Below are 13,684 nucleotides of genomic sequence, written 5' to 3'. Positions count from 1 at the left end.
AAATGCTGTGTTAGCTCAGAATTCATGGAAAAAAGGAAATGAAGATGACTGCCTTCATACTACCATTAATGAAAGAATCGCTTTTTAAAAATTTCACACCAATTACATTTAAACTAGTAGCAATTTATTAGGTGACAAGGATACCTTGTTTCTCTCCCTCTTCTTTAAAATAGCCTATTTAAAAAAAATCTTAAAAAGTTAATAGGAAATTGTGTTATTAGAAATTAAGGTACAAAATAAGACAAACAGCCCCAGTGCCTTTCCTTGTGCTAGCTGCTGGATCCTGCTGTCATGCACAATGGCACAAAGGGAGCCATTGGAGGATTCAGGAGTTTTCTCACTAGCATGTCATAAATAAATTATTGCAGATCTTTTTGAGTTCCAGCATGAGGGAATGCAGGGAAAACATGCATCAGATCTGTTTGGCCTGAGAGTAAGTGCATACCTTCAGACTGAGAATCCCACAAGGGATGTTTCCTGTGAAAAGCCCTTCTTCAGTCTAGAAGTCTGTTTGTAAAAACAGCCTTAATTCTGACAACTTCTCACTTTTTGTGTGTGTGATTTTGGGCCATAGACATTTGTTATGAAGAAAGCATTTGTAGCAATCAAAGAGGTTTCCTTGCATTAGGTGTTCACAGTGCTCTTTCTTTGAAGGAGAGCAGGCAGACTCAGTTGGTTGTCACATCCCAAGGGTGCTTGTGGTGGCAGTGCTGGTCTGAGAAGGGAATCTGCTTTACTTCTGCAAGTGGATATCTGAGTGCAGTCAAGGCTGCCCACAGTGCTATGCCACACAGAGATCCCTGCCCCAAGTCACTTGGTACCAGTACTAACGTAGATGCTCTGGCAAGGAATTTCCAGGCCAAGTGTAGGAAGTGCTTTCTTTATCATATCTGAGTCAGTTATTTGTTGTAATAGACATGTACAGATAGAATCTTAATTATATCCTCTATGATGCTGATACTCTAATAAAGTGCTTTTTTAATGAGGAAGAGCAGCAAACTTTATAGGGAAACAGAGCCAAACTCAGGGGGGGATTTGGTGCATAAATTGTCCTCTAGTACTGGTTCTGGCAACTGCAGCTTGAGTTCTGTGGAAATTAGAATAAATGGGGTAAATACTACAACATATTTTTGTTGACACTCCTCTTATTCTTGCCTTAAAAGGCTGTTGGAGGAGAAGAAAAGCCCTGAGTGTTTTATTGACTTTTTGAACATTTTAGTGTTACTAAATATGAATTTTTTTTTTTGTTTTGTTTTCTTAGAGCACACAGGAGAAGCTGGCAAGCAGAGAGAAGAGCATGCAAGACAGATTACGCCTGGGGCATTTTACAACAGTTCGTCATGGTGCTTCATTTACTGAACAGTGGACAGATGGCTTTGCTTTTCAAAATCTTGTGAAGTTAGTCAATGCTATATTCTTAAAGTTCTCACTAATTGTTACTTCCCTCTAGTGGACTTTTTTTATTACTAATATTCTAGGATTGAAGCAGCTTTTCATATGTTGTATTTTGCTTTGCCTTTTGAAGACTGAGAATAGAGTATAGAACTCCATTAATCAGGTGAGGGAATGCTAAGGTTGTCTGTCTTTAAAAAACAGTTTGGTTCCACTTTGTTTTACCTATCTTTTCAAAAGCATGAATGTTGTAAATAAGCAGCACATAGTTATTCAACTCAGCTGATAGAATTAAAAGATGAATCAGTGATTTTTCAGGAAGCTAAGCAAGTATGCCTGGTGGTCACTGGGACAGATGAGGTCTGTGAAGTTCTCACTGGTCACATAGGTGCTACTGCACATCCTCATGGCAGCAGCTTTCTCTGGCATCCAGCTCCTTAGTGCTTTGAAGGAGCAGTGACAAATCTGGCAGCCTCAGATGAGATTTAGTGCAAGTGGATGGGGGAGAGCAACCACCTGGAAAAGAGCTACCATAGCAGGTATTTCAGCAGAGATGGGGCCAAGGAAAAGAGCTCTGCAAGGCTCTCAGAGATGGTGGTAAAATAATTATGCAGTGCTTCCAAAGGAGTACTTTGGTAATGAGTCTGATTCATGGGAAGTACAGATAGATTTATAGATAGAAGAATACATATATTTTAAGAAGAAATTAACCAAGAGTTTTGTTATTGAAGGACAGTATTTAGTCTTAGCACTATGGGATTGCCTGGGACACTGTTTTTTTAAACAGTCTTAAAACAGTCTGTAGATGTGTTTTGCATAAAAGCTGTAATCGTTTGCCATACAACCAAACTGATGGTTTATTTGGGATAAGATAAAAGATCAATTCAGTATTTGGCCCATAAAAATCAGGTACTCTCTATTGATGCTGTCAAGGGAGTGTTTTTGATAGTATAAAATAAGATATCCACCAGCTCAGATAGATATTTTTTTTCTTTTTCTAATGCTGAAGTCATGCATAGCACTTTCAAAAACAAAACAAAACAACCAAAACAAAAAACCCCACAAAACCCCAAAACAGCAACAAAAACCAAACAATCCCCCTGAAACCACCATATATTTAAAAAATAAATTGTGCCATAACTTTAGCAAAATTTTTCCACTTCATGAAGAACACTGGTGTTCATTCTCCTAGGAAACATTTTCACACGTTCAGTAAGTTTTTTTAAATTTCTAAATGCCTTATCAGTTAAAAAGATAGTTCTTGAAAAAATGCTAATTGATGAAACTTTAATAAAGCTTTTTTTTGGGGTTTACAGGCAGCAAGAGTGGGTGAATCAACAAAGGGAAGACATTGAAAGGCAGAGAAAGCTCCTGGCCAAGCGAAAGCCTCCAACTACAAATAATTCTCAGGCACCATCTGCCAATTCTGAACCCAAGCAGAGGAAAAATAAAGCTGTGAATGGGGCAGAAAACGATCCCTTTGTTAGACCCAATTTACCACAGCTGTAAGTTTAACATTTCAATCAGTCTTTTACATAAATTCTGAGATATTGTCTGTGTGTGTTCTATTCAAATAACAGCATAAAAAGGCACTCGGTATATTCAGCAGCTATATTCTCACTAAGGACTTGCTGATGCTAGGGAAATTTGCACCACTGTCTATGAAGTTGTTGTACAATTGCACTGTCTGTGAAGTTGTACAATTTATTTTTGGTAAGTCACCAGAGAAGGGCCCATTCTGGGGATAGGCAGTGTTCCTTATGTTACCCTGAACTAGAAGTCTCCTTATCCTGTCTTCTTAGTCTTCTAATGTCACTGATACCAATTGAACTTCTCTGTATCCATGTTGGTTTAAGAGCTTCTCTTTTAGTTGGAGATTATTTTTTTTCCATATAACAGTATCTAGTTGACAAAAAAAAAATCTTTTTTCAGCCTTTAGTTTGTGAAGACATGTCTTAAAGCAAATAGAAATATCTTTTCTCTCCTTCTGAATGCTACATCCTGAGACCAGCTGTCAGAAGTTACTGATCCCATTTCACGTATTGACAGTGTTGTCCTTTTTTGTCATTGAAACATAAAAATTGAAAGTCCTTTAAGAACTTTCTTTTTTTCTGGGGACATCTTTTTCCTGCAGACAGAAAGGGTATAATTCAAGGCACACGAAGATGTGTTCTTGACATTTCATTTGAATATTTTATGAAATTGCTGCTTCAAGATATTAGTTACTGCCCTTTAAGCAAATATGCTGCAGCTGATAGTATATCTGTTCCTAGTTTATTTTTAAATAAAAAGTAAATAATTAGGATTTAAAAGAGTAGCAAACTAATCTGTGTTACTTTGCAGAAGTAAGCTACCTGTATTGAGCATAGTCACTTGCCACCTCTCACATGTGGAGGCAATAATTTATACCTGCAGGGATGGAGGGTATATAAATTGCTCTGGTTAGATCTGATAAATAAATACATTTGGACCATCCCTTTGAAGACAGCTGCATGTGTTTTGCATAATGCATTATTCTTAAAATTCACATTGTGAAGTTGTTTTACTGTGACAAAAATAGCATGAAAATACAGTAGTAAGGTTGGCAATGTAAGCAAATCTGGGTTAGCATTACTCCTGTTTTGGTAGAGAGCTGAAGAGTCATTGCTCATTGTGACTTTTTAGTAATGCTTAGTGCCTGTGTTTCTTCTTAGGCCATAATTAATACTTCAGAATAGTACAGTAAATATTGCTGTTGTGTTAAAAATATATTACTGTGTGTTTGAATGTAATCCCTCCTGTTATTGAAAGTAACATTTAAGTAATGGAAAATACCTGAAAATTTACAGAAATTTTTATTTGCTAACATTTGACTGGTTATACTCCCATAATCTTATTGCTCCTTTGAGAGATGATGAAATATAAATTGGGGAAAAAATGCGGACAACATGTTCTAATTTTTAAGTAGGGCAAGATGGATTCTTGGTAATAAACTTCAGAATATTTTCTAGTGTTACATGGTGTTAAATAATTTCCAATTTACTAAAGACTGCAAATTTTAATTTCATCTGGCTTAACCAGTTACATGTTAAATGACACATGAAAATGCTTGCTTGTTATGGAATTGTCAGGAGAACAATGAAAATTGTCCTTTTGCATCTAATGCTAGCAAAAATGTAAGCAGTAATTGAATCAAAACTGTTTTGCATTTAAGTGTCATAGTTTGATCATTATATAATCTAGATATGAGATTACTTGCCTATATCATAAGCTTATAGATTTTGTTTCAGATCTTTGAGGAGATCTGTAATGCATCCTGTGATCACAGAGTCATTTAGCCACATTACGCTCTTAGGCCTTTTCTTGAAAGGGGTTTTTTGTATTTAGGATTTGTTATAACTTTGTATTGTAGTATTATGTGTTGAGTCCTTTCTGCTTCTCAGTACAGAATTAATTGTTTTGTGCATCTTGGTAAGACATTAATTATGTACTTCCATTTTAGAGCAAATTTGTCATGTGCTCTATGTGATTCTCTCCTATTACATTGCTTATCACTGTTTCTCCATTACTTTGACAGTAATGATCTTAATTAGTATAGTCAAATGGAAAAGGTTCTGTTTTTATGAGGCATGAGGAAGTGCAGAGCTGCTTGAGATTAATGAACTAAACCAGTAGTGAATTAATACAACATGCATACAAGTGATCAAGCAGGTTTATTTAAAACATACAAATGACTCGCTAGGGTTTGTTAGCAACAGGTGTCTTTACCACTGCATTGTTTGCTTTTAAAAATATCTCCAGCTTCTGGTATTGATGAGACAAAATGATCTGCAGCTTCGTAACAATCAGGAGTATTGAAGTTTTTCTGCAAACAGGTGTCAACTATTTTGAAACAGACTGAAGATGTTGCCTGAGGCATTCTTAATAAGGACATTGTTTGAGTTTAGCTGAATTTACTGTGGTCTCTGATAGGAATATAAAAGCAGACTTTTTGCTCTGAAGTTACTGCTATAAAAGTGGCCAGTTTGGGAGTGTCTTGTGAGTGAATGGTGGATTGGTGCTTCAAGTAACATGGAGCACATGAGTCTAAACACTGTCTTGGTTTTCCATCATTCTTCCCCTTTTTGTGGCCTAAGCCAAAACTAAAAAGTAGTTTCAATTTTAAGAGTTCTGTTTTTTACTGAGCAAAGTAGTTTTATTAGTCTTATGTGAAAGGAATAAATTTAAATATATTTAAAGAAAAAAAATTATTTGAAGTAGAGGTTGCCTTTTTAGCCCTGGAAAAAAATCTGTTTGAAAACTCTCTTCCAAGTTCTTTGAAGACATGAGGGAGGATTCTGTAAGAGTATAATTCAAGTCCCCACCTTTTGGAAGCAGCTCTTATTTCACAAGACAGCAGTTTCTAGTAGCAATATTTTATTTGGTTTAGATGGTGGAATCCTTTTTCTGCAGCTTCATCCATTTCAGTTGTATTCACTTCCCTGTCACCTGTTCAAGTGCTCCTCAGTTCCTCCATGGCAGCCTGTAAGCATCCTTGTCCCTGCATGTCATTTGGACTAGGGGAGCAGAGAGAGATGGCAGGGTTGTGACTGTGGCTGAACAAATGCATCATAGCAGGAGCGTTCTGTTCTGTATGGAACAAATAAAAATATTTTCAGGAACTTTTTCAGGCTGAAGTGCCAACAATGTGTCTGGGCTTTACTGGGCAAGTAAAGACAGCTCCTTTCCTGAGGCAGTCTATTTCTAAGGCAGACATGGAAACAATGGGTGAAAAGACATCATGAAAGGTTTTGACTTGGTTGGAGTTTATTCATCCTTGTAGAAATTTGGGCAACTGGAGTGAAAATAAGCTTGGACCAAAGAGAAGAGCTTCAAAAATTGTAGCCAGAGAACTTGGATTGAATGTGTATATGGCTGTTTGGGAGCCTGCATTCTGCTGTGCCTGTGTATCCAGGATGATTTTCCAGCAGGGCAGAGGTGGGAAGAAAGATGCTTGTAAACATACCAGGCTTGATCATTGGGAGAACCAAGGAACACATGGCTAGTTTGGGTTTTTTGTCTTGTCTGTACCCACTAGTAAAAGAATTTTGATTGTAGAAAGTTTTGTCTGTACTTGTGAGGAAGAAGTGAAAAGAAGACTTGTTATGTCAACACATGTATATTTTGTCAAAACGTTTGAAATTTGGTGGTGAAAACATAAGCCTCTGAAAGGGCTATTCTTTCTAATTAAAAAAAAAAAGTTTTAATTGGTACTAGTCAAGCCTTTCAGGCCAGGAAAGCTATCTGCTTTCTTCCAGCAACAAGTGAGAGAAGCACATTGTGGCTCTTTATGTCACAGGAGGATTATGCTACCTACACAGAATATGTCCAGTGCATTTTGGAGTATTTCTGGAATTCATTGCATGTGTTTCAGAGTTTATTTGGCTGCAGACAGCAGCCAAATTAAAATTATTAGGATACAGCATTTATTGTACAGTAATTTTGTGCAGAGAAGATCATGGTCAGGACCAGACTGTTCGATATTAATTCATGCAACCTGTTCCCAGCTGCCCTTCTTCCCCAGTGCTCCTCAGATTAGCCCCAGGCCTGACTATCCAGCTTTACGTGGCAGCAGCCTTGTTTCTGGCTGATGTCCCTACCCTGTGCTCCTCAACCTTTCTCCCTCCATGTCTGTCTCAGGTGATAAAGGAGCAACCCCTTCTGCAGGAAACTGTGGTGTGTTTGTAGGTGCCTTGGATGGTGCTCTGAGCAACCAGGTATAGTAGGTGGCATCCCTGCCCATGACAGGAGGGTTGGAACCAGATGATATTTAAGGTCCCTTCCAACCCAGACATTATGTGATTCTGCAATTCTGTTTTCAAAAGGTGCCTCCAGCGTGCCACTGTCATGCAAAAGGTGTGGTGAGTGGATGCAGGTAGAGCGTGGTAGGCTGATGCGGAGCAGTCTCTAGGCTGGTAGGATGTTTTCAGACTCTGCAGTGAGCTGGTGCCCTACAACCAGAAAACAGACACTGTTATTGGCTTACTGCTCTTAGTTGTGTGCTATTTTAATACAAAGTACACTGTATTTTTAGATAAAACTAATAAACTCCTAAAAAAAAGTGTTTCTGAGTATAAGAGAATCAAGTTTTGTTTTTCAGAAGTAAATGAACAAAATCCAAAGTTACTTTATCTGTGTACAGCTCTGTGTTTATATGCCTTTCTCCAAAATGTGGTGGTCAGTAATGACAGTTTTAGATTGCTGTTAAACATGCTGTGCTTCTAATAGAGTTAGATTTGTAAGGAAATAGAAAAATGGAAAACAATCATTTATTGGATTGTGGCATAGAAACATGGTAAGAGTGACTTTGAATCTTAATGTTTTCAATATGATGTCCAAGTTGTGCTCTGTGCTCAAGAGGGCTGTCTCAGGACTTTCTGAAAGGCAATACTTGCTAGAGCAGTCTAGGCACTTTAGCTCTGTGGGGACACCTCAGGTTTTAGAAATAGGACCAAATTTTCTGTATTATGTTAGTTTTTAAGGGGATCTGTGGTTTTAGGCTGTCAGTGTTCACTGAAAGTTCAGATAGGTCATGTCATAAACTTCGTATTTTGAGTGTGTTTTACTGGTGGTTCAGCTTTGCAAAGTCACCTAAAATACTCACTCTTTTTCTTGAGAAAGACCATCTTTACTATCTGTATTTCTGGAAACCTGTAATTCATAGTGTACACAAGAATCCGGAAATGACAATATTTAACCTTGTAAACATCGGCATTGGTCTTTTTTAACTGAGGAATTAATCCACTTCAGAGTAATTTGCTGTTTTAGTAGAAGTATTGAAAAAGTGTCGGGGATATTGTTTTAAGTCATCTAGCATGGTCTGCATTTCTTTAGTGATAGTGCTGGTAGATGTATTACAGCAGAAATTGGAGCATTTGTTTCTGATGTTTCTTGCTGGTGCTTGGACTGTACGAAGTCCAAGTACATTGCCAGCTTTCTCAGCTATGGAGACAGCCCATTTTACATTTGCTGTAATGCCTCTTCTTTTAAGATGTAGCATACATTGTGTAAACCCAGAGGAGATTCTGCTAGGAAAAGAATATAAATGTTAGGTCCCAAAATCTGGTAGTAAGAGGCCTTTCTCAGAGAGGCAAATTTCCTCCCTCCATTGCCTTCAGAGTGTTCGGGGATGTCGATTGACTGTAATACAAGACTGCTCTGAATTCCAGTAAGAAAACAAAGATGCAGGGTAACTTTGTATGGCATGTCTTAAAAGAAACGATGGCTTACTTCTCAGATTCTGACAGGATGTGATGATGGGTGCTTTTGTCACCTGATCTGAGTGTTTCCTATATGTTACAGACCCAGAAGGCTGATTAAATAAGTACAGTCTTGTAAGGCTCTTTCCAATTTCTTGAAAATTTAGATGGTGTGGTTAAAAAAACCCTCAATAATTTCACTGAGATGTGGTTGAATCAGTTTTCTGTTCTGGTCAAATCATAAAATGGACAGCAAAATTCTGTATTTATAATAGCAGGAATGGAAAGGGCTCTATGAAAGCTTCAGAACCACCAGATTTTATCTGAAAAATATGCACTCCTATATCAACAACTTTTGAGATGCGATAAGAATACAGGTGTTGGAATTCTGAAAACTGTGGTAAACTTGAAGTTTAAATGGGAGGAAGAAGTCTCATAGTCTATTAGATTTCAGCAAATTTTGTTGAAGTTGGTTGGCATTTGCTGTAAGAGAAATCTGAATTAGTGTCCCTCATGTCTGGGAAAACTGTTGGTGATTCTCAAGACATTCTAGTCCTCAGACTTGCAATATAAACAGCATGTTTATATTGCAAGTCTTCTAACCACCTTGCATAATGATCTTCCCAGCTGATAGTTGAACCCACAGAAATATGGACTTTGTGAGAACATATTATACTGTGAGTTTTAGCTTTATATCATGCAAGAAGTATTAGGTCTAGGCAAACAATAAAAAGTGTAATTTTAGTTTCTTTTGTAGGGATTTGTGTGAACCCTTTCAAGGAGACCACACCTCTTTCTCCTTCCTCATCCACTGTTTCTCTTCCTCATATGTGCATGGTTTTGTATCTGGAACTTAAGTCTCTTGGGTTTGTCCTTTTTGTTCATCAGATGGATACTGCATGCAATCATTTTCTTAGTTTCTCAGGTTTCTTAGTTACTAATCTGTGCAAACAGTCCAGATTCTCTGCATGATAACTGGCTTTATGTCTGAGCAAGTCTATAGACAGTGAGGGACCACTGAATTATTTGTAGCCAGAAATTGCCAAGAAAAGGAAGATGCAAAGAGGACAAGCAGGAGAGTCACATGTGAATTCAAAGCTGAATTTGTGGTTTCATGCAAAATGTAGTGCTAATGAATTTGAAATGTATGGTTTTGCACTACTGTCTGTATATCACAGCTCAAAAATCCAGTGTTATCATTCTTGTCTAATTTCTGAATGTGTTAGAGTTGAGAACCAAGCAGTGGAGTAGCATCAGCTGAAATCAGGGATGGTGATATGATTCAAGATGCACCTAGGTAATTACAGGTTATCTGGAAGAAGCAAAGTCGTTCAATGGGAGAGGCAGTTAATATTGCAGAATACCAGATATAGGCATTCTGTGGGTATGTTTTGACCCTGAAATGACAAATCCAAGATGTTCAGATGTTCAAAAATATACTTCTAGTACTTGTAGTGACTTCTAAATAACAAGACAGTGGATATACTGTAGTTTTTAAGTAAAAATGCTGTTGTTTTGTTTGCCACCATATAAAAGTTATAATTACATTATTGTTTCATTTTTCAGTTTGACGCTAGCAGAGTACCATGAACAGGAAGAAATTTTCAAGCTTCGATTAGGACATCTCAAAAAGGTATGTTTTTTTAATCGTGGCCAGACCCATAAGAATTAGTACTGTCAAAATGAAGAGATAGGTTGTTGAGAACTGTCTGATAAAAAAACCCAATACTGAAAGTGCTGTACTACTTTATACCTAATAGTGGCCTTCCTTTTGTTTCTGTTTGTGCAACTTTTCATAAGCGCTGGGATTACAGGGGAGCAGTAATGAGTCCATCCAGTGTAACACTGTCCTGGTTCCTTAAATCCCTCTAAGAGTGCTAACAGTGATGATGCCGCTGATCCTGCCCTTCCCCTTCCGCTTTCTGAGCTCTTGTTTCACAGCTCAGTGAGCCAGCCAAGTTTGATGCACGGGCTCTTTATTTTTGGTTTTTGGCCTTTAAAAAGGTCTAATTCACAACATTGTACTTCTGAATTAATATAACATTTTCATCCTCTGCAGTATTCACTTCAGTTGTTATCAGTTAGCATATTCCCTAACAGAATATAATTTTGCTACTTTTATGGAAAATCTATTCTCTATGTCCTAAATTATTTCTGCAGTCAGATATTTTACTCCTGGCTTTGACTTTTGAAAAAACCTTTTTCTTGAACCCCATCATTCTAATAATTCTGTGTAGTGAGATAATTATTATATGAAGAAAGTATTGGTCATTTAAGCAAAGCATTTCTGCAGACAGAAATATCTCAACAAGAGTGAAAGAAAAGGACTTATATGTGCTGAGTAGTAATTCCTGAGTTGCTGAGTCAAAACAGGTCATAGTGCTTTCCCCTTGAAATGTTGCAAGTCTGTTTCAGGCCCGTTCTCTTCAAATGTACAAGCCACCTGTTATAAATCCTACTCTAATAAACTGAGCTGGGCCCCTTGAGAAAGCTGCAGCTGTTTCTAAAGAATATGACAGGAAAGTACTTGAATCTGTAGTAGGAAATCTGCATATAATTTGCTGGCACTGGTGAAGTCGACTGCCCACATTGTTCTTCGTTGTTAATGGTTTAGAAGCTCCAGCTTCACATGAAATTCTGTTAGGAAATCCTGTAGGTTTTTTTTCCATGCTTTAACTTTATGGAAGTGTAATGGGGATTTCAAATGATAGATGAAATAAGCTGTTACAGAATCATTTAATACTGGAATTTTGGTTTCACCTTGAGCATCAATGCTGGAGTACTTTGCAAAAGATGGAAATTCCTTGACTAAATGCCAGGGGCAAAACAAATATTATTCTCAGCAAATCATACTTGACTATATCTGAAGAAAATAATAAAAATACATTCTTACATTATAATTCTTATATGTGATACAGATTTTGTCATTAACTAATAACACCAATTTTGTTACCTTCATTTTACATGGCTGTATTTCTTCCCTGAGCCTCTTTGCTATTTACATTTGTTTTCTTCATTCCGTCAGCATATGCTGTTTTGCTGACTGCTCCTCTTCCTTTTCACTCTTGAGATGCTTTCCTGGTGCTCTCATTTTTGGTGCCCTGTACATGCTGCCACCACCAGTTTTCTTTTCCTACTGCTACCCAGGAAATTCTTTTCCAGCTAGTTGCTTTGGTCCTGGAGAGAGGCTCTTGTTTTCTCACTTCCTTTTATATAGCAGTGACCTGAGGCAGCTAAGCTGGTTTATTCTTGCTTAAAGGTATTCACAGCCTGAGTGTCCTAAATAACAGCTGGAAACAATGCAACCAGCCAGTTCTCTTTGGACTAACATTGGCCTATGAACCACATTTTGAGAACCACTGAATTGCATAATATATGAACAAAAAGGTCCAAAAGAGGCATAACTGATGGATTTTTTTTTGTTAGCCTTTGGGAAGAACATAGACAATTGTGTGTATAAGTGTGTGGCCTTTTGTGAGGAGAGAAGGACTGAAATTCTTTATAAAGGACTACTGGATTATGAGGAACTGCCTATCATTTCAGGGTATTTAGCAGAGAACTGCAGGGATGTGTGTAAATATAGAAAAAAAGAGTTTAACATTATATAGACAGGAAAAACCTCAACTCTTGACACTGTATCTTAGAAAAAATAAGTAGCACTGCTGGCAGATCAGTGCTACTTAGTCCAGCTTTTAAATTACTAGGAATTTGATTTTCATTTCCTCCATGGAGGTTCATCTCATATCTTGTTTTGGGATGAGAAGTTTTTTTTCATCACTTATGGGGATGGTTTCAGGGTACTCACTGAAATCATCTAGTCCAGACTCCTCAATTCATTGGATATGTGGTCATTTAATATGTGTTTTAGATCATACAAATACAGTTGTTGCTTCAGGATATGTGTTTGTGAAAATGCTGTATCATTATGGCATTTACTCTCTACCTTGCTGACTTGTGCCTCCATCCCCTTGTGCCCTGGCTTGTTGCCCTGTTGCTTTTACCAGCACCACTGGGTTGTACAGAGAATAAATTGGATTGGAGAAATGATCTGGCTTCTTTCAAAAAACAAATATATAAATTTTTTGTGATACTTGTTTCTTTTTTTCTTTTCTTTCTTCTGATTTTTTTTCTTTTTATTTCTTAAAGAAAAGATTGATTAGTATTCCAGTTTGGTATACCATGTGGCTGCGCAAAAGGCTGTGCCAAAATAACAAGAGGTGGTGATGGGTGCTGCTACTAAAAAAATATATATCAGATGCCAGGCCTTTTTCCTTCTCAGTTGAAATAATTCCATAATTATGAGCTTTCTGATATGGATTAATTTTATCTCCCCTTTCCTCAAATTTTCAAGTCCCAGAAACTCTCACTCTGAAATTAATATAACCCTGTCTACAGTATCTTTCAATGAGTATGTTTCTCAGTTTGAGTATAGACACATAGGTTTCCACAAATTAGGCATCATGAAATCTTTATGATTTTAGAGGACCTGAATAAATAATTATTTCATTGTTTCCTAATGCGTAGAATAAAGATGAGATAAAATTAGGTGCTGAAATTAGTTAAGGAATGTGCTCCTACCTGACATGCTTCTTTTGAAGTTGCACTTAAAATCTTACGCAATGCGCATTCTTAATTTGTAATTTTAATAAGATACAAATGGAAGAAACTTTTCTAATTAGATTGGTTTTGGTGTCTTGTATCAGCACCTTAAGAATGTTTCTGCTGTAATGATGTTCTCTTTTATTCTTTTACTTGATTTGCACTTCAGCCTTAAAATATTTTACATGTCTTTTCTTAATCTGTTGGTTTGTACAGAATCTATAATTGCCCATATCTCAGTTTTTTTCTCTTTTTTTGTACATCAGTTTCAGAGCGCTTCCCAGATAATTTATCTCCTTGGCTGAGGTACAAAACCCAGCTGCCTCTCATTTGAAATAGCATCCCTACAGTGCAGAACAAAACCATGAACATCCCATTACCTGTGGGTTCATGAACAGAAAAATTTCTTGAAACAGGCTTTTGCCTTATCTTTCTGAATTTTTCTGCCTTTAAGAGAAAAGCAGTGCTTTCTTCTA

General features: G+C 37.1%; 1 protein-coding gene across 1 annotated transcript in view; it reads left to right on the top strand.

Moving 5' to 3' along the window:
• Positions 1-13,684, top strand: part of TLK1 (tousled like kinase 1) — a 42,526-nt gene that overhangs the window by 15,082 nt on the left and 13,760 nt on the right. Inside the window, exons 9-11 of the mRNA XM_005415851.3 lie at positions 1,262-1,398; positions 2,709-2,897; positions 10,176-10,242. Coding sequence (XP_005415908.1) covers positions 1,262-1,398; positions 2,709-2,897; positions 10,176-10,242 — 393 coding nt within the window. The remainder of the gene's footprint in view (positions 1-1,261; positions 1,399-2,708; positions 2,898-10,175; positions 10,243-13,684) is intronic.

Source organism: Geospiza fortis, unplaced genomic scaffold (genome assembly GCF_000277835.1).
Source record: "Geospiza fortis unplaced genomic scaffold, GeoFor_1.0 scaffold112, whole genome shotgun sequence".
NCBI lineage: Eukaryota > Metazoa > Chordata > Aves > Passeriformes > Thraupidae > Geospiza > Geospiza fortis.
Note: the sequence above shows the minus strand (reverse complement) of the source record. Positions and strands in the feature narration are given on the sequence as shown.